This window comes from Mustela nigripes, chromosome 3 (assembly GCF_022355385.1).
Source record: "Mustela nigripes isolate SB6536 chromosome 3, MUSNIG.SB6536, whole genome shotgun sequence".
Classification (NCBI taxonomy): Eukaryota; Metazoa; Chordata; class Mammalia; order Carnivora; family Mustelidae; genus Mustela; species Mustela nigripes.
In genome coordinates, this window is record NC_081559.1 from 65234130 (window position 1) to 65256047 (window position 21918).

The following is a 21918-nucleotide window of genomic DNA, read 5'->3' on the forward strand; positions in this document are numbered from 1 at the left end:
AGATTTCTCTTTTGGCCACTGATCTATACAGAGTTGAGTGTTAATTCTGCATGGTTCTTGTTTTGGTTTTATTTTTTTAACTTGAGCTGACTTCTTTAACTCTCATAGTTGCGAGTTTCAAATGGCAAGAAAATGCATCTTTTCTATATATATATCACAGTAGGGTATAGCATGTTTATGACTCCGGTTTCTTTCTATTCAGATGGCTTTATACCATTACTGTTAACATTATTTTAGCTTGGCATGTGCAACATTGCCACATAGAAGTAGAAGGTTCAAAATTTGATAGCTTACAGAGGTAAACAGTAATAGATACCCAAAGTCCATTTAGAATTTTGTGTGTTGTATATTGCTATTTTTGTGATGTGTGGCCTTTTCTTTTCTGTAATTTCTCTTCTAAATAAAATATTGAACATCCAGCAAACACAAAACCTGCCTCATTTGAGAAGAAATTTCAGAATTCCAATTAATAGTAGCCTTTAGAGTGTTTTGTATTTCATATTTGTCAAGGTAGTGTCGACTCTTACCAAGGTAGGTTCTTGGTAAACCCAGTAACTATTCAGTGCTGTTTGTACTGAGCAAAGCAGTGCTTAACATAATACTTCCTATTATTGATTAATATAGTAATGAACATTTGGCATTGTGGTAGATGTTTGGATAACAAATAATAGGTAATGATTATAAGATTGTTTGGAATATCTTGAAGCAAATAATCCACAATGAAGTCTTTCTAAATTATTCTTGATGATAAAAGTGATAGATGTTTATGATAATCTGGGGTGATTGATTCCTTAGAGACTTTGACCACAAACCTAATTTAGGGATGATTGAGTCTTGAGTTCCCAGGCTGTATAATCTATTAACCTTTACATATTTTAAGTTAATTATTGTATTTAAATTCAGTAAATTGCATTTTAAAAATATCTGCTAAAACTATTTGAGTTTTAAGAAAGGTGCTATTTAAGAAAGGTTTTCTAATAATTTTAAAAAACCCATTCTAAGTGAAAATGCTTACATGTTGTCTGATCATAGAGCTGTATCTACTAAGAATTATAGACAACTGTGGGAAAAAAAGGTTAGCAGTTTCTATAAGTAGTATTCTGTTCTGGTTATCAAGAGAGCAACTCCATGCTAAGCCTTTATAGACATTTAAAAACTTAGTTTTTATAGTAGAACAGATAATGGTGAAGAAATTAAGATGAAGGATGACAATCAGCTAGATGTTACTTTCAGAATAAAAAAATTTAGAAGATAAATAGCATTAACTGTACCTCGTCTGCCTTTGCATTTGAAGTAGCACATAGCTCACACAGTTCTTTTATTGCATTTTTAAAGTTGTTGTGCCGCCTTTAGCTTTTTACTTTGAATATACTCTTTCCTGAAAGCCAGCTCTTTCCTGTAAAATTGATTTTATAGTTAAGTCTGAGCTTATGGTTTACCTCAAACTATCTTTGACTTAATATCCTCTAAAGATATTTAATTGGTTTATTGTTTGCCAATATCTGAGATTTTTTTTTTTCATGATTATTTCATTCTTTTTTGGGGGTAAACCATCTGCCACAGAAATTGACACTATGGAGAGATTAATGTTGATGAGTCGTAGAGAATTTACTGGGTTGCTTTAAAATATTTTAAAATTACGATTAATGAGTTCATAGAGCATTGTAATTTCTAATGGAATTCCTTAAAGCCCTCACAGAAGTTTCAAAGAATTTGCACAAGTGTGATACTGATTATTATCAGCTTTGCTGAATGGCCTTTGATTCTTGTACCCAGTGAAAGGTATGAAACTGAGAAGTAAACATTTCTTAATGTTATGGACAGGAACACATTGGGTTTCTGGTATTTTGAGTAGTGATACTAAAGGAAAATTCTAATTCATTTTCAAGTTAGTATTTTTTTTAATAGCTCACTGTGCTTAGTCCAGGTGGCAGTTGTATTTCATCACACTTTGAATCTTTTATAGTAAATTTCTATAGAAACTTGTTCCCTTTATCTTCACCAGAAGGTACTTTAAATATATACCACATATAGTTGATTGTTACAAAGAAACATAAAATGGGTATTTTCCTGTCTTCTTTTGATCATGTTTATTATAATCACTCAGCTTAGTATTCATACATTTACAGCTGAATAAACGCCAAGGATTGTACATTTATAACCTGTTTATTTTGAAAAGATGTTTTGTTACCATACTTGCTTTAAAAATTAATAAACTCCAGGTGCAGCATTGGCTGACACCTGCCCATAGCGGGTTTCCCAGCTACCTTTAAAGGGTTCAAATGTAAACTCTGGCCTGTGGTGTGATTCAAGAAGTAAATACTAAAAGAAAAACAATCCATCAGCGAGGTTGGAGAAGGGAGTTGTTGAGGGGTTTGGTTTTTAAGTATAGGAGGAAGTCGTAGGATTGAGTTGTGTTTCTGCCTTTTTTTTTTTCTTTAATACAAATTCCTATGTTACCAAAAGCCCATGCTATAGATTTTTTGTTTTGTGTGTTTCTAGTACTTTGAAGGATTGATAAATGAATTGGTTAATTGTATGTGGGGATGTTAAAAGTTGTGGCTGCTCTCTCAGTGGAAGGGAAAAATCCAAATGAAGTTAATGGACTTCTTTTCCTAGCTCAAAAGTCACTGTGATGTATATTTTTTTAATGAACTTTAGGAATAAAGCTGTTGTCACAATTGTATAATTAGTTACAAAATGCTGCTTCTCTTATCATTAGTCTAGTAACTGTTAAAACTGTTTTCTGCAAACTGCATTTTACAGAATTTAAACTCTGAAACTATCAACTTTTATAGTTAAACATTGTATTAAATAAACTATAACAGTTTGTTTTGTATTTTTAAAATTACTGTTGTATTAGTTATTCAACGTTTATTTTTATTAAAAGCTAAATAATGAAGATAAATCAACTAAAATATACTTTTATTTTACCCTTGGGGATATAGAATTTGTATTAGGAAAAACTGAGCAAAGAGTTTAACAGTACTGAACTTCTTTAGGAATTTAGTCAGCAGTGATGATTTCCAGAAGGTTTGGAGATAAATTCTAGTGTAAATGTTAAATCATAATGTTTCAGATTACAATGTGTTTTTTGCCTCAGCAAACCTAAGGTTAGATTTGGAATTTGCATTACTGTCTACTGGAATGCTACCATTTGCTTTTTAGTTCCTCCAAATTTCTCAGCATTGGGAACACTGTATTATATCCTGTGCCTGCCAGTTTTAATATAACACTGAACATTGTAAAGCCATATAGATGTTAATTGACTCATAAAACAAATTGTCTAGTTTTTGGTTTCTTGTTTGATTTTATTTTTATTTAAATTAAATTTAGATATATTTAGGGAAAATGCACCAACTTGAAAGTTAGTCACTGAAAATATATATGGTTAGATAAAAATGTTCTGACCATTCAGTGGTTTGTATGTGTTAAGAGGTGATATTAAATTCTCAAATTCTGGTGTGTTTTTAAATGCTTTATTTAGCCAGGAGAATATGTAAAATGTGAGTGCTTCATATGGACTGTGTAAATTAAATGTGTATTAAAATACTTTTAGTATCAATTTGCTTTTTCTATTTTCATTGCTTTTTAGGCTTCCTTCTTAAAACATATTTCCCAACCTAATACTGTTACTTCCTTTTTAAAGTGCTGATTGATAATTGTTATACATTTCCCCCCTCAATAACAAAATATGTATCTTAGCCACATACTTTAATTTTTAAAGGAATTCTTTTATTTTTAAAAGATTTTATTTATTTGAGAGAGCACGAGCAAGCTGGAGGATGGTAGAGAGAGAAACAGACTTTCCACTGACCAGGGAGCCCAATGTGGGGCTCAATCCCAGGATCCTGGAATCATGACCTGAGTTGAACACAGATGCTTATCCAATTTAGCCACACATTTTATTTTATTTTATTTTATATTTTTTAAAGATTTTATTTATTTATTTGACAGACACAGTGAGAGAGGGAACACAAGCTGGGGGAGCAGGAGAGGGAGAAGCAGGTTTCCTGCCAAGTGGGGAGCCCAATGCAGGGCTCCATCCCAGGACACTGGGATCATGACCTGAGCCACCCAGGTGCCCCTTAGCCACACATTTTAGCTGTGGATTACTTATATTGGCAGATTATAACAGTTGTGTTTCCACTGTTCTGATTGCCTTGCAAGTTGTTCCTTTTCACTCAATTGTTTTGTGATTTTTAAAACTTTGCATAGCACTTTTTTCTCCCAAAGATATGTTTGTTTGTTTGACAGAGGGAGACACAGAGAGGAGGGAGAAACAGGCTTCCCACGGAGCAGGGAGCCCAATGCCTGGCTCCATCCTAGGACTCCGGGATCATGACCTGAGCCAAAGGCAGACACTTAACAACTAAGCCACTTTGGCGCCCCAGCTCTTTTGTTTTTAATGTGCTTAACTCTCGTAGAAAGACCAGCCCAAGTGCAGGGGTTAAGCCTCTGCCCTTAGCTCATGTCATGGTTTCGGGGTCCTGGAATCGAGCCCTGAGTCGGGCTCTCTGCTCAGCAGGGAGCCTTGCTTCTCTGCCTACTTGTGATCTCTCTGTGTCAAGTAAAATCTTTTTTTAAAAAAGTAATACAATGAAACTTAACATAAGGGAAGAAAACTAGTAATGTTTTATGTTCTTCACTCAGATTAGGTTGGTTATAAAACATGAGATTAGCCATTTTGTAGAAACATGTTTCCTGTTTTGTAATGTAAAACTAGCTTTATCCAAAACTAGAAATGTATAGTACTTTCTATAACAATTTAAAGAAAAAGATACATGGCAGAGGTTCTGAGTTTATTAGTTCATTGAGCCTTTGTACCCGCGTAATTTTTAATATGGTGGCAACCGTAGGCCAAAAGAACTACCAAACAATTTTGTAGCCCTGTGAAAAAGGAAAATAACCTGTATTTCACTCTTAAACACATTCACCAATGGAATGTGTGAAACTTAGTTATTGTACAACTCAAACCTTTGAGTCAGATTGATGCACGGTCACCTGTTTCAAATTGCTCATATAACTACTTGTAGAAAAATTCAAGTAACTCAAAAACAGTAATTTGCACATGTCTAGTGAGATGCACTCTGCAAAACAAGCCACAAGTCATAAACTCTGTAATCCTATTGTTAGTAATAATATTGGTAGTGTTTGAAACTAAAAGTACTGAAGGATAAATAAATTTCGGCTGAAGAGAATAATGCCTCCAATGGAATATTATTTAGCTATGAAAAGGACCAAAGTATTGATAATGGTAAAACTTGGATGAAACCTGAAAAAAATGCCAGACACTAAAGGCCACAGTATGATTCCATATAATTACATGAAATATCCAAAATAGGCAAATCCATAGAGACAAAGTGGTTGCCAGAGACTGGAGAGAAGGGAAGTGGGAGGTGACTGCTTAAGTGGGAGGTGACTGCTTAGGTACAGGGTTTCCCTTTGGAGGAATAAAACGTTCTGGAACTAGGTATGGTAATGGTTGTACAATATTATAGTTCTACTTAGTGCCACTGAATACATATTTTTAAAGGCTAAAATTACACTTGCATATGCATTATTAAAGGGATCTGTTAAACTTTGGTAGTGAAGGATATTAAACAGACAATTGCACTTTGATGAAGAGCAGCTTTATTAATAAATTACAAGCATAAAATTCACTTATTTGTAGCTCATAATATTTATTATGAGCTACAACTTAGTCTTCTCAATCAAAATAAAAGTTTATCAAAAATAAACTTTTTTCTACCATGTAAAACCTAGCCTTCCCTTAGACTTTTCAAAATTACTATATTTTGATCCCTGAGAGTTATAAAAAGGGAGCTGGACTCCAGTGACATCATTTGCCTGATAACTGGGTCTTAATCCACCTCTGTCCACAAACACTGGTCCACGGCCACCTCCATGTCCTTCCCGTACAGCTTTTACAAGAGGATAGATATACTTATTTGTTGATTCAGACTCCAGTTCAATTACTTCTCTGGCATAATCCTGAAATTCCTTCTCCTTTTCAGCCACAAGAGCTTCAGTAAGTCTGTAATACTCTAATTCTGCTTGTTTTTCTTGCTTTGCATTAAATTTATTTTGTGCCTATATGGGAAAGAAAAAAAAGCAATTTAATATTGGTAGAGATCAATTTTCTAAGTATCCATAGCATTTGAAGTTGTAGATAGAATTTTCTAAACTCACTGATGGGTAGCAATTTCTGACTTAAAAACTACATGTGACCCTTAAACAACATGGGGGTTAGGGACACCAACTCCTGGTACAGTAAAGAATTCATGTATAACTTTTGACTCCAAAAGACTTCTAAAAGTTTATGATTGACAAGAAGCCTTACTGATAACATAAAGTTGACACATTTTGTATGCACATACGTATTATATGCTGCATTCTCAAAATAATACCTTTTTCTTAATTTGGGGAGTTCATATTTCTAGGCTATGTGATTCATCTCCGAGTTTTTTCAAATGGTAACAAATCAATCTCAATGAAATAACCTTATGCAGTAACATATCTTCAAACAATATAACAAAGTAGTTAAAAGCATGAATTTTAGGTAAAAAATAACTGAGTTTAGAATCCTGTTTCTAAAATGAAAGAAGATGGGATCAGGAGGGAGACAAACTGTAAGAGACCCTTAATCTCACAAAACAAACTGAGGGTTGCTGGGAGGAGGGGAAAGGGAGAGGGTGGTTGGGTTATGGACATTGGGGAGGGTATGTGCTATGGTGAGTGCTGTGAAGTGTGTAAACCTGATGATTCACAGACCTGTACCCCTGGGGTAAATAATACATTATATGTTTAAAAAAGAATCCTGTTTCTACCATTTATAAAAATGTGTACTTTGGCAGGTATAGAAGACCTACCAATCACTGCCTCCAACCTATCCACTATCCTTTTTTTTCTTAATCTCTACACAATGTGGGGCTCAAACACCTGATCCTGAGATGAAGAGTTGCATGTTCTTCCAACTGAGCCAGATAGGTGCCCTTCCCGCCATCTGCTATTCTGGAGGAACTCACTGAAGTCCACCATTCTGAGTCAGTCCAATATACCATGTATATTGGTTAAATCAGCCAAATAAGGTTAGTGTGTGTGTGTGTGTGTGTGTGTGTATATGTATGTATGTGTGTACATACATATATACACATATACATATATATGTATATTGGTTAAACCAGCCAAATAAGGTTAAATCAGGAGTAAATATCTGAACCAAATTAAACCTATATATACATATACACATATATATGTATATATGTATATATATATATATATAAACCAATATATATGTATCACATACAAGTGTTATATATGATACATATATATACTATATATATTTATATATATATATATATATACATATATTGTATATGTATATTGGTTAAACCAGTCAAATAAGGTTAAATCATGAGTGAATATCTAAACCAAATTAAACCAATTACATTTTATTTTCCCAGGAACTTGCAGTTGTAACAAGTGACATTTACCAATGTACATTGGTTGATCTGGAACTGAGTGGAGTAAGTACTCTAAACGATATACCAAAAGCCAATTTATATCTAAAAAACTCTTTATGTTTGCAAAAATATTGTTCTTTTAACTGATTATATGAGGTGATTTTAATGAAGTTTGATTGACAACTTTTTGTCTTAGCAGGATTTTAAGAAATGCTGAATTTGAGTTTGTCAAAAATTGAGTGATTTTATCTACATATGAATATCTTTAATATTTATGAAAATATTTTCCTAAATCAGTAACCAACACTTTAGTATAAAAGAGCCCAAACCTGATAACTACTGTACACTGAAATATATAAGTAAATAGAGCAATAATAATGTATTAAACACCAATTTTTTGGAATTTAACTCAAATTCAAATTAATTCAAATACAATTTGAAATTAAGGTTTATGTGCTGGAAAAAAAAATGCTTATGTGCTATTTGTTGAATTGGTGATAAAATACCAGGAGTTTGAAAAAGTAAGAAAATGACCTTCAAAAAGACTGAGAAATCAGAAAAAGCTAAAACCACTCATAAAAAGTAAAATGCTATAATTTAGTAACTTACAGAGCAACTAGGATATGTTTGATAGCAATTTGTGGAAAGATATTAAGGAAGCAAGGAGAAACATCTGAAGTACAGAAACGAAGTGACAAGGGAAGGGAAGGATTATCATAATGGATCATATTATTGATGCCTCGATTTTTATTGCATTAAGCATAAATCGGTTTTTAAAAAGCTTTTAAAACATCGTTTTAAATTCCTAAAAATTACAACAGCTGGGGGTAAAGTAACAAGCATCTTAGAAGATGCTAGAGGGCTAATTATTTTGAATACTGGAAAATAAAGGGAAGGGATCAAGTATTCTGTCTTTCTTTAAAAACTCTACCTTAGGGAAACCAACTTGTTGATCATGAAAAGTTCTTTGAAGACTTGAGCAAGTGAGTAAGAAAAAATGAGAGAATAATAGTATCTTGCCACCTCATGAACTAAGAGATCAAGGCAATAATCATCAAAGGCTGTTCCATGTGCCTTCTGATGGAAGTATACAACACCACATAAGAGGAGTTTTCACCAAAAGATTTGAACCTGAATCTGACCTCAACTAGATTTTACCTGAAATGCAGGAAACATAATAAACTACACAACAGGGGTTCATCCATAAAAATGCAGGCTGTAGTAATTCAAAAATACAATCCCTGTAAACCAGTAAAAACCCTCAACAAGTAAGTTGTAAAAGAAACAAAAAAGACAAAAAAAGAGAACTTAAGAACTTAAAAGAGGATAGGGGTGGATAAGGAACGTTTGATAAGAGACTTGAAAGACATATCAACCAAATAGAATATATGAACCATATTTGATCCTGATTAAAAACAACTAAGGGGGGGGACGCCTGGGTGGCTCAGTTGGTTAAGCAGCTGCCTTCGGCTCAGGTCATGATCCCTGCATCCTAGGATCGAGTCCCACATGGGGCTCCTTGCTCCGCAGGGAGCCTGCTTCTCCCTCTCCCTCTGACTCTGCCTTCCACTCTGTCTGCCTGTGCTCGCTCTCTCTCTGACAAATAAATAAATAAAATCTTTAAAAAAAAAAAAAAAAACCACTAAGGGGTGCCTGGCTGGGTTAGTCTGTAAAGCATGTGACTCAATCTCAGGGTCTTGAGTTCAAACCCCACACTGCACATAGAGTCTACTTAAAAAAAAAAAAAAAAAAAAAATTAAAAACCAACAAGCTAAAAAAAATACAAGGCAATTTAAAGGAAATTTAAACACTGAATATTAATTGGTTTAGATGTAATAATGGAATTGTGATTATGTAAATTTGTAAAGAGTCCCTGAGTTTGAGAGATATATACTTAAATATACATTGATAAAATGATATCTGGGATTTGCTTAAAAATAATATGGCAGATCCTACTTCTGTCAATTGCTACATGAAGAGGTTGGCCATTTCCCCTCTCTAAAAACCAAGCTGATTATTTAATTATTGAAATTCCCATTTCAAAGCACTGTTAAATGACCATGTATAAGCAACTACTTGAGAAATGTTTTTTCATGAAAAACTGCTACTAAGTCAGGTAAGAAATGCAAGATTGGGGACACCTGGGTGTTCAGTTGGTTAAGCGGCTGCCCTCAGCTCAGGTCATGATCCCAGAGTGATTGAGTCCCACATCTGTCTCCTTGCTCGGTGGGGAGCCTGCTTCTCCCTCTGCCTCCTCCTGCCACTCTGTCTGTCTGTGCTCTCTCTCTCTCTCTAATAAATAAATAAAATCTTTAAAAAATCCTTCTTAAAAAAAAAAAAAAATGCAAGATTGCCTGGGGGATATTGCTATCCCTCCAGCTCAGGTGGTGAAAATTTGCAGATTTCCTGGACAATGATGGCAGATTCCATTTGGATTGAGTAGAAAAGCAGCTAGAAATTGAAGGGAAAGATTCTGGAAGTGAGATGAGCATAGAAGGGCTGAAGACATCCTTGTCTCATTGATAAACTACACATTCACACAAGGGACCCCAAAGAGTTTAGTAAAACTTAGAAGCCTGGGGGAAATTGTGAATTTGCTGTTCTTAGGAATAACATCCTCAACCCACACATCGCTTGTGCGCCAGGGTTAAAATCATTTCATTAATGAACTGAACATAAGCTCCACCCACATATTGGTTGACTGTCAAGCAAACTGTCAATTTACTAAAAGCCAAAAATATAAAGAGGAATTTTTTAAACCAGCAAGAGATAAATGATGCATCACATTTAGGGGACCAACAATATGATTAACAGCAGATTGCTAATGATAAACAATGAAGGCCAGAAGATGATGGGACAATATACTCAAAGGGCTGGGAAAGAATGATACCCAGTAATTTCATACCCAATGAAATGAAGACAAAGGCATTTCCACAAACACATAAACTGAAATGATTGATTGCTAACCCACCTGGCTAAAGGAAGTATTCAGGCTGAACCAAAATGGCTAATAAACAGAAGATGCTCAATACCACTCCACTCATCATTAGGGAAATGCACATGAAAACCACAAGTGAAATCCACTTCAAACCTATTATGATAGCTATCATAAACAACAAAACCATCAACAACAAACCCAGACCACAACAAATGTTGAATATTCAGAGAAATTAAAGCCCTTGAATATTGCTGGTGGGAATGTTAAGTGGTATAGCTTTATAGAAAACAATATAGTCATTCAAGAGGCACCTGGGTGGCTCAGTCAGCACCTGTCTGACTCTTGATTTCAGCCCAGGTCATGATCTCAGGGCTGTGAGACTGAGCCCTGGGTAGGGCTCCAAATCCAGCATGGAGTCTGGGATTCACTCTCTCCCTCTGCCACTCCCCCTGCTTGCACACTCTCTTTCTTTCTCTCAAAATAAATAAAATCTTAAAAAAAAAAAAAAGGAAATAGAACAGTGGTTCTTAAAAAAGTTACACCTAGGATTACCATATGATCTGGCAATTCTATTTCTGTATATATAGACAAAAGAATTGAAAACAGGACTCAGACACCTGCATGGCTCAGTTGGTTAAGCAGCTGCCTTCGGCTCAGGTCATGATCCCAGGGTTCCAGGACCGAGTCCTCCATTGGGCTCCCTGCTCAGTGGGGAGCCTGCTTCTCCTCCTCCCTCTGCCTGCCACTCCGCCTACTTGTGCTCTCTCTCTGTCAAATAAATAAATCTTTAAAAAAAAAAAAAAGAATTGAAAGCAGGACTCAACAGATAGGTGAATACCCTACCCACAGAAGGATTATTCACAATAGCCAAAAGACGGAAACAACCCAAATGTCTACTGATGGATGGATGTATAAATAAAATAAGGTCTATATGTACAATAGGATATTATTCAGCCTTAATAAAAAAAGGAAATTCTGACACATGCTAAAACATGGATGGGTCTTGAAGATATTATGCTAAGTAAAATAATACAGATACAAAAGGACAGATATGATCCCACTAATATGAGGTACCTGGAATAATCAAATTTACCAGGACAGAAAGTAGAATAGTGGTCACCAGGGACTGGTGGAAAGGGGGAATGAAAAGGTACAGAATTTCAGTGTAGGATGATGAAAAAGTTATGGAGATGGACAGTGGTGACAGTAAATGCACTAAATGGCCTTGAACACTGAAAAATGGTTAAAATGGCAAATTTTATGTTATATATATTCTACCACATTTAAAAAAAACATTAAAACAATAATAAGGAAACATCCCAGGGGTGCTTGGGGTTCAGTTGCCTTTGGCTCAGGTCATGATCCGAGGGTTCTGGGATGGAGTCTGCTGTTGCTCCATGCTTGTGCATTCTCTCTCAAATAAATAATTTATTTTGAAAACTCCACAAACAACCCAATTGAATAATTGGCAAAAGATTTGAATACACACTTCATAAAAGAAGGCACACAAATGTCTATAAAGGACATGAACATATGTTCAAAATCTTTATTCTTTAGGGAAATGCAAAACAACACCAAGACATATCACTGCACTAGAAATCATTTAGGATAACAAAAACAAGTGTTGATGAGGGTGTGGAACAATTGGTCCAGGCATATGTTGCTGGTAGGAATGGAAAATGGTATAGCCATCTTGGAAAATAGTTTTAAGTCATAAATGATGAAATGCCACGTCCTCCTTGTGTTATCTAAAATTTCTGGTACCCCCTAGCACCACAACTCTGAAACCTATGAGCTCGCAAACAGCATAATCTCTGAGCTATCGTTATAAAGAGGGAAGAAAAAGTAAAACAGAAGATAAACATCATGGTCTGCCATATGAATTTGCATTTTCTTTAGTATGTACAGTGATAGAAGGAAAAATATCTGTGCAAAGGATATATACCTACTATGGGAACTTCAATACAGATAAAAAGAGAAATTAACTCCACATTTTTTATATATTTTATTGTGTCATAACCATAATGGTCATTTGATCTGATTTGACAGATGAAACCACCTGGGAAACAGAAAACTAGCATGAATTCTACATTATATATTTATTGTTAAAATAAGTATAAACATTTAAGAATAATTACCATTTGCTGAATATGGGCATCTCGAAGTTCTTGACGTTCTTTATCAGCTTTGCGTTTTTTCTCCTTTTCATGCTCTTGGAAAATCTGATCTGCTTTCATGATAGCCAGCAATTGTTCTTTAGCATCTAGTTTCCTCTGTTTTTCTTCTTCCTCTTTATTTTTCATCTAGATGTTAAAAGGCAAAGAGAAAAAAACATTTTTTTAAAAATCAACCAGTGGGAAGCTCCAAGCAGAAAGCCAGGAGCAATGAAAGGGCAAAAGTTATATGAATCTGGGCTGATTCCTACATGGTTGGTTTACTTTGGTTTTGTTCTGTTTCTCAAATAACAGTAAAACACACAATGAAAACTTGAATGATACTGGTTTAAAAAATAAAATACAGGAACAGAATAGCAAGATCTTCCCAAGGTAGAGGAATATTTGTAGGTAAAAAATTAATTGCTATAATGTTTATAAACTAAATTAAATATTACAACAGTCAATTATGTAAGACATAAGGATTATCTGAAGGATTAAAAAATACAGAAATGCAATAGGGTAATTTGTATTTCATTAGTCTGAAAAACACTCAAATGTATATTAAGTGAATAACAATGTTTGCATTTCAGATGGTTCTGAAAAAAAAGAGATTATTATTTTGTGTCTATGAATATCTTATTTATAATTGATTATCATGTGAGCTTCCATTAAAAATTAAACATGGCCTGACTTCAAGAATATAGGAAGATTGGGGTGCCTGGGTGGCTCAGTGGGTTAAGCCGCTGCCTTCGGCTCAGGTCATGATCTCAGGGTCCTGGGATCGAGTCCCGTGTCGGGCTCTCTGCTCAGCAGGGAGCCTGCATCCCTTCCTCTCTCTCTGCCTGCCTCTCTGCCTACTTGTAATCTCTGTCTGTCAAATAAAATAAATAAAATCTTTAAAAAAAAAAAGAATATAGGAAGATAACTCTTACATTATTTTTCAAATCTTTGCCAGTTTTTTGTCAGAGAGGCTGAAGGAGTGGCAACTACAGTGGAAAGGACTTAATTTTTTAGTATAAGTGCTGCCAAAGCAAGGACAGGACTTAATTTTTTTTTAATTTTATTTATTTATCAGAGAGAGAGAGAGGGGGGGAGAGAGCGAGCACAGGCAGACAGAATGGCAGGCAGAGGCAGAGGGAGAAGCAGGCTCCCTGCTGAGCAAGGAGCCCGATGTGGGACTCGATCCCAGGACGCTGGGATCATGACCTGAGCCGAAGGCAGCTGCTTAACCCACTGAGCCACCCAGGCGTCCCAGGACTTAATTTTTTTTAAAAGTTTTATTTGTCATAATTGAATTGCTTACCACAACAGCTCTATATTCTGCAATTGCTTTTAATTCTGCTTTGTTTTTTTCATATTTTTCTTTTTCTCTTTTTTCCCATTCAGCCTCAGCTTCTGCAGTATCTCTAGCAATAATCAAATCTTCATTGTCAAGTTTCTCTTTCATTAGTTCACTCAGAAAGTTATTTATTCTTTCTCTCCTTTCTTCCATTAGCCTGTAACAAAATAACCATTATTTGTTAAATCTTCATGAATAGATTTGTTATGAGCCAAAATAATTTCATTAGAAATCAGATATTTTATAGTTTTTTACAAAACTGAAAGGAGCCTCATTGTTCCTTATATACGTACTGATTATTTTAAGTGAAGACTATTTTTAATACTTTATTTTTAGAATGAAGTATATTTTAAAAATCTAAAGGGACTAATACATATATCTTTTGTAAGTACATGTTGTGTGCATGTATGTGTGTGTGTGTGTGTGTGTGTGTGTGTAGGAAATAAAGTATTAAAATTCTCACAATGAAAAATTCTCAAAATACTTAATCAGACACCCTGTTCCCTCTAACGTTGGAGGCTTAGGTTATAAAATAAAGGCCTTTCTTAAAATGAAACCTCAAAAATATCTAGTAAAAGTTGTCAAAACCTTAATAAATCCATCCTCTTACTATATAGTCTGTTTATAATTTATTCATAGCACTTTACTGACTTCATCTAGTATTTATTTATTTATTTATTTATTTGAGAGAGAGAGAGACACACACACACACAGCAAGAGAGGGAACACAAGCAGAGTGAGTGGGAGAGGGAGAAGCAGGCTTCCTTCCACAGGGGAGCCTGATGTGGGGCTTGATCCTAGGACCCTGGGATCACGACCCGAGCCAAAGGCAGCCACTTAATAACTGAGCCACCAGATGCCCCCTGACTTCATCTATTTTTTTTTAAGATTTCATTTATTTATTTGACAGTGATCACAAGTAGGCAGAGAGGCAGGCAGAGAGAGAGAGAGAAGGAAGCAGGCTCCCTGCTGAGCAGAGAGCCTGACATGGGGCTGATTCCCAGGACCCTGAGATCATGACCCGAGCCGAAGGCAGAGGCTTGAACCCATTGAGCCACCCAGGTGCCCCGACTTCATCTATTTATATGAAGATAGATAACTGTCCTTTTACACTATGCGATTCCTGAGGTCAGAGAATGGGTAAGTCCTCTCTCCAGTTCAGAGCTGAGAATGGTGACAGGCATGTCATTAACAATAACTAGGTATTTGCTAAAGGAATAGGGGCGTTTTCATATGGGATTGGGTGAAAAATACTTTTTAATTTAGATGTGACAGAATCACTAATGTATTGAGTGAATTTGCAAAGCTATGAAGGAGAAGTGAGAAGAAAGGACACAGTGCATATCCCAAGGAAATTATAGTCTAAAATGGAGAAAAGACATTTATGCAAATAACAATACATAGCAAAGGGTGATTCACACCATGAGAAAGCTAGAAAGTGACATAGGCAGATGAGAAAAAAGGAAGGCTTCATGAGAAAAGTGATACTGCATCTAGACTTTCAACAACAATATTCTAAACACTTTTATTTATTTTTTTTTAAAGATTTCATTTATTTATTTGACAGAGAGAGAGAGATCACAAGTAGGCAGAGAGGCAGGCAGGGTTGGGGGTGGGGGGGGACAGGCTCCCTGCTGAGCAGAGAGCCTCATGCGAAGCTCGATTCCAGGACCCCAGGATCATGACCTGAGCCGAAGGCAGAGGCTTTAACCCACTGAGCCACCCAGGTGCCCTCTAAACACTTTTAGTGATTGCCTACCATGTTCCAGAAACTATTCCAGGTGTTGGGAACACAACGGTAAACAAAAGCATTAAATCTCTGCTCTAGAATTTTCATTACAGCTGGGGTAGAGGGATAGTTAACAAAGTAAATAATTGGAATGAGGAAAAAGTAAACAAACAGATGAACAATGTGGGGTAAGACTGAATCTTCTGCTGTCCACGAGCCATATCAGGGCCGGGGGAGGTGGCCGCAGGGAGAGGAAGGGGGAGAGCGCCCAGCACCAGATAAACAATGTGGGGTAAATTTAATTAAGGTGGTCAGGGAAGGCCTCATTGAGAAGGTGACATCTGAATAATGATTCTTTTGAAAGAGTTTAGGGAGGTCAGAATTCCCCAGAGAAGATATCGGAGAAGTCCAGTGTGAGTGATGAGGAGGCAAAGAAGGAGAGCATAGTAGTACACGATAAAGTCCAAGAGATGAGGCTGGGTTCACCTGGGAATTAAGATGGTGGAGAGCCTTATGGGCCTTAGTAAATACTCCACATGAGATATAAAGCATTGCAACATTTTGCACAAGGCAAAAGTGGGATGTAGACAGAAACACAAGGTACTGCAACCAGCCTCCTCTCTCTTACTTCATCCTAAACTTCTCACTAAAGTAAGCAATGGCCTCCATATCTGAAGAACATTTCCTTTTTAAAATCTCATTTAGGGGGGCGCCTGGGTGGCTCAGTGGGTTAAAGCCTCTGCCTTCGGCTCGGGTCATGATCCCAGCGTCCTGGGATTGAGCCCCGCATCGGGCTCTCTGCTCAGCAGGGAGCCTGCTTCCCTTCCTCTCTCTCTGCCTGCCTCTCTGCCTACTTGTGATCTGTCAAATAAATAAATATAAAAAAAAAAAAGATAAAAAAAATCTCATTTAGGGGCATCTGGGTAGCACAATCAGTTAAGTGTCCACCTCTTGGTTTCCGCTCTGGTTGTGATCTCAGGGTTGTGAGATCAAGCTCCCTGTTGGGCTCCACACTCAGTGCACAGTCTGCTTAAGACTCTCCCTCCCTGTGCCCACTCCCACTCTCTCTCTCTAAAATAAATACATAAATCTTTTTTTAAATCTCATTTAATACCTCTATTGACCTAACACCAAAGACTGCTCTCTTCTTTTTTTTCTTAAGATTTATTTATTTGACAGACAGAGATCACAAGTAGGCAGAAAGGCAGACGGGGCGGTGAGAGGGAAGCAGGCTCCCCAACAAACAGAGAGCCCGAGGCAGGGCTCAATCCGAGGACCCTGGGATCATGACCTGAGTCAAAGGCGGAGGCTTAACCAACTGAGCCACCCAGGCGCCCTGAGACTGCTCTCTTCTATGGAAACTCTCTTGGTTGTTTCTCTGATTTTCTTCCAATTTCTGGAAACTATTCTTTGGTCTTTACATGATCTTCTTTGTCCATTTGACCCTTCAATATGGACTTCCCAAGGGACTACGCCACCTTCATTTCTTACCTACTTACCATAGGTGAACTCACCTGTATCCCCAGTTCCAGTGGCTCACAAAGCCATCTCTAGCTCATATCCCTCCCCTACTGCAGAGATTTCACTATTTCCAACCATCTTCCAGAGAAATGTCCTTAATAGTCCATGGGAACCCTAACTCTGAGACCATCATGTCACTAAATGCCCTAGTTATATATAATGACTTACTCTTTAAAAAATTTTATTTAATGACTTTATTTATTTGTCAGAAAGAGAGAGAGCACACAAGCAGGGGGAGCGGCAGGCAGAGGGAGAAGCAGGCTCCCCACTGAACAAGAAGCCCAGTGTGGGGCTCAATCCTCTGACCCTGGGATCATGACCTGAGCCAAAGGCAGACGCTTAACAGACCAAGCCACCCAGCATCCCAAAAGATTTTATTTATTTATTTATGAATGGCAGAGACAGAGAGAGGGAGAGGCAGAGGGAGAAGCAGTCTTCCCAGTCCCCTGGGATCACCTGAGCTGAAGGCAGACGCTTAATCGACTCAGCCACCCAGGACCCTCCAATGACTTATTCTTAAAAATTACTCTCGGGGCGCCTGGGTGGCTCAGTGGGTTAAGCCGCTGTCTTCGGCTCAGGTCATGATCCCAGGGTCCTGGGATCGAGCCCCACATCAGGCTCTCTGCTCAGCAGGGAGCCTGCTTCCTCCTCTCTCTCTGCCTGCCTCTCTGCCTGCTTGTCATTTCTCTCTGTCAAATAAATAAATAAAATCTTTAAAAAAAAAAATTACTCTCATATATCACAACTTCTGATTTATAATAATTTCAGATAGTACTTAATTAATTACATGAATTACTTTTAAAACCTTACCTGTGTGTTTCAGCTTCTTTTTCTTTCCCTATTTGCATAAGACGCTTTTTAGCTTTGATAAATTTTCTAATCTTTTCATCTTCCTCCTCTTGCTGCTGCCGTTCTACAGCTTTGATGATATTTTTGTCATTCATATTTTCCTTGGGGGAAAAATTATGTATTATCCTATTGCAAAGAAAAATATCTTTCAACATATGAATATCTAACAAGAACCTATTAAATGGTCAGAGCTTCTGACTCAACTTCTCTCTTGGAAATTTATCCTAAAGAAAGAATCAGAGATATGCATTAAGCTTTATGTACCATATACTTTATCCCAAAGTCATTTATAAGAGTGAAAAACTGGAAACAATCTCTAAATCTTTAATAATGAAAAAACAGTTAAATAAATTATATTCTCAATGATATGGGAAGATACAAATAATGAGTAAGTGGGGTGAAAGGAGACTATAAAATACTACATAGCATATTTCAGTTTTGTAAACATAAAGGTACAAGTTTATAATGATATACAACTTTATAATGATATAATGAGAAATGTATCAAATCTTAATAGTTAATCTCTGGGGTATGAGATTATATATGTGACATTTTGTCTTAATGATTTTCTGTATTTCCTTTCAAATATCTCATTTCTTTAAAATATGTAATTAAATAAAAAAAATAAATAAAATTAAAAATAATTCTAGGGGGAGGCTCGGTGGCTCAGTCGGTTAGGTAGCCAACTCTTGGTTTCGTCAGCTGGTGTCATGATCTCAGGCTTGTGAGATCAAGCCTCACATTGGGCTCTATACTCAGAGAGGAGTCTGCCTGAAATTCTCTTCCTCTCCCTTTGCCTCCCCCAACCCGTGTTTTCACTCTCTCTATCAAATAATTGAATAACAGGTGAATGGATGGCTCAGTCAGTTAACCATCTGCCTTTGGCTCAGCTCAGGATCTCAGGGTCCTAGGATCATGCCCATGTCAGGCTCCCTGCTCAGCAGGGAGTGTGCTTCTCCCTTGGCCCCTCCCCTCACTTGTTCTCTCTCTCTCATAAATAAATAAAATCTTAAAAAATATAAATCTTTAAAAAACTTTATAATCAGAAAATATACATTAGGGACGCCTGGGTGGCTCAGTTGGTTAAGCAGCTGCCTTGGGCTCGGGTCATGATCCCAGCGTCCTGGGATCGAGTCCCACATGGGGCTCCTTGCTCGGCGGGGAGCCTGCTTCTCCCTCTGCCTCTGCCTGCCACTCTGTCTGCCTGTGCTCGCTCTCTCTCCCTCTCTCTCTCTGATAAATAAATAAAATCTTTAAAACAACAAAAAAAGAAAATATAAATTAAATATTTTCATTTAATGTTTAAATAGTTAATATAGTTATATGGTACACAAATTAAAAATATTTAATAGATACACAGTATAAAGTGTCTTTCTTTCCCCATCTACTATCTCCATATATTCCTAATTCCCCCACCAGACATGATCACTGTGAAACTAGTTTCTTGTCCAGACCTTCTTTTCCCACATACACAAGATACAGATATATATTCTAACAAAATATTTTAATATAGGTCATTATGTTTCAAAACAAAAAATATAAATCTGTTCATATCAGCATATATTCTACCACTCCAGCCTGAATTAGATATCACAAAAATAGATGACTTTGAACACAATAGCCTGGATATATAGATATGTTAGTGTATTCAGTTACTATAAGTAGAAACCAATTGAAGTAAAAGATGCAACATTTAATCTTCCAATATATTTTTAACCCAGGGTCTATTATGCTTATCATTCTTAAGTACTCTCCTATCTTATGGCTATTACTTTTAAAAGCCCATAATCTAGTTAGGAGAAGCATTAGTCAACATGAGAAACTAATAACAATATCAAACTGTTAAAGGTGGTTGTTCTAAATGATTTCTTAAAAGTTATATTTTGCTCTTTTTTTCTAAGTTTATTATAATATTCATACAGATTTTTTAAAAATAGTAAAGAATAGAGTTAATTAACACAAAGTTAATTCTCATTTTTAAAAGTTGAAAGCTTCAGCTCAAGGTTACATAGTTACTTAGTGGTAGCATTGGCATTTAAAAGTCTGTCCCATTCCAAAGTGTCTATTTCCAAAGAGATAAAAATATTGCACCCATGGAATAAGAATAAGATTTTATGCAAAAGGAACAATAGCATTACAGGTAAAACTCTTTTAGAAATTAAAACTTTAGTAGCTAATTGGTAGCTTAATTTGGTAGCTTATTTTATTTTGTTAAAGATTTATTTATTTGAGAGAGAGCAAGCAAGGAGGAGGAGCAGAGGGAAAGGGAGAGAGAGAATCTCAAACAAACTGAGCTGAGCATGGAGGAATTAGAAAGGCTGTCTGGGAGGGAAAGCACACCTGAACGGTTTTTGGAAACATGGGGCCAAGAGGCGTCAACATCTGAAGGCCGCCCAACAAGTCATCCATAGCAGTAGCTCTCGAAGGCAGCTACTTAAGAATCTTGATCTGTTTGACAGAAGACTGCTTTCCTTTTAATCTAGTATCCCAATCTTCACTGTTATACATGGAAATAAATTTGGTTTTGCATTACAATTTTGTGTTAAAGAGGAAAAAAAAAAAAAAAAAAGTGAGCATTGGCTTAATTCCATGACCCTGAGATCATGACCTGAACTGAAATCCAGAGCTGGGGGGAAAAAAAAAATCAAGAGCTGGATCCTTACTTAACTGGCTAAGCTACCCAGGTGCCCCTTGGTAACTAAATTTAAAATTCAATAGAAAGCTTAAAAGACAAATTTGGGAATAACTCTCAAAAGAAAACCAAAAATGGCAGGAATAATTAATTGTCTACCTAAGCTTATTTTTTTTTCTGCATTAGAAGCAGGACCCAGATTTTGTTCAGAGTGGCAACATGCTAGTCTAAAAAGACTGTATTTCCAAGCTTTCTCTTCAGCTAAGTATGACTAATTATGACCAATGAGATTTAGTAGAAATCATTAATGACTTCTGGAAATGTTCCTTAAAAGGAGAATAGATGGTTGGGTATTCTTTTTTGTCCCATCTTCTCTTCCTTCTTGCTGCCTGGAATGTGGATATGAGAGCAAGAGCTCCTGAAGCCATTCAGGGCCATGGGGCAACTGTGATGACAGAAGCCATCTAGGTTTCAAGAATAGCAAAGCAAAAAAAAGAGAGAGAGAGAGAGAAGTTGTTTCAGTCCCTGTTGATTCTGGAGTTGCCATTTCAGCCTTGGAATGACTACCTCTGCACTTTAAAATTTAAGGGACTATTACTTTTGAGACTTCCCCTGACTAAAAAAGTTAGAAAACTGTTTTTTTTTTTTTTAATTACAACATCAATTGAGAAAGTCCAATGTATATCAGAAGGGCTCTAGAACAGAAGAGACAAAATGGAAGATTATACAAGAAATAAAATATGAAGAGTTTCCAGGATGAAGAGGATGTGGAGGAAGGGGAACCCTCTTACACTGTTGGTGGGAATGCCAGTTGGTGCAGCCACTTTGGAGAACAGTGTGGAGATTCCTCAAGAAATTAAAAATAGAACTTCCCTATAACCCTGCCATTGCACTCCTGGGTATTTACCCCAAAGATACAGATGTCGTGAAAAGAAGGGCCATCTGTACCCCAATGTTTATAGCAGCAAAGGCCACGGTCGTCAAACTATGAAAAGAACCAAGATGCCCTTCAACGGATGAATGGATAAGGAAGATGTGGTCCATATACACTATGGAGTATTGTGCCTCCATCAGAAAGGATGAATACCCAACTTTTGTTACAACATGGACGGGACTGGAAGAGATTATGCTGAGTGAAATAAGTCAAGCAGAGAGAGTCAATTATCATATGGTTTCACTTATTTGTGGAGCATAACAAAAAGCATGGAGGACATGGGGAGTTAGAGAGAAGGGGGTTGGGGTAAATTGGAAGGGGAGGTAAATCATGAGAGACTATGGACTCTGAAAA

At 36.5% G+C, this 21918-nt stretch overlaps 1 protein-coding gene across 1 annotated transcript in view; it reads right to left on the reverse strand.

The window, feature by feature from the left end:
- Positions 1-5715: 5715 nt before the first annotated feature.
- CFAP210 (cilia and flagella associated protein 210) overlaps positions 5716-21918 on the reverse strand; it is a 37144-nt gene continuing 20941 nt past the window's right edge. Inside the window, exons 6-9 of the mRNA XM_059394130.1 lie at positions 17960-18099; positions 13864-14056; positions 12543-12707; positions 5716-6093 (exon numbers count right to left, since the gene is read on the reverse strand). Coding sequence (XP_059250113.1) covers positions 5749-6093; positions 12543-12707; positions 13864-14056; positions 17960-18099 — 843 coding nt within the window. The 3' untranslated portion in view covers positions 5716-5748. The remainder of the gene's footprint in view (positions 6094-12542; positions 12708-13863; positions 14057-17959; positions 18100-21918) is intronic.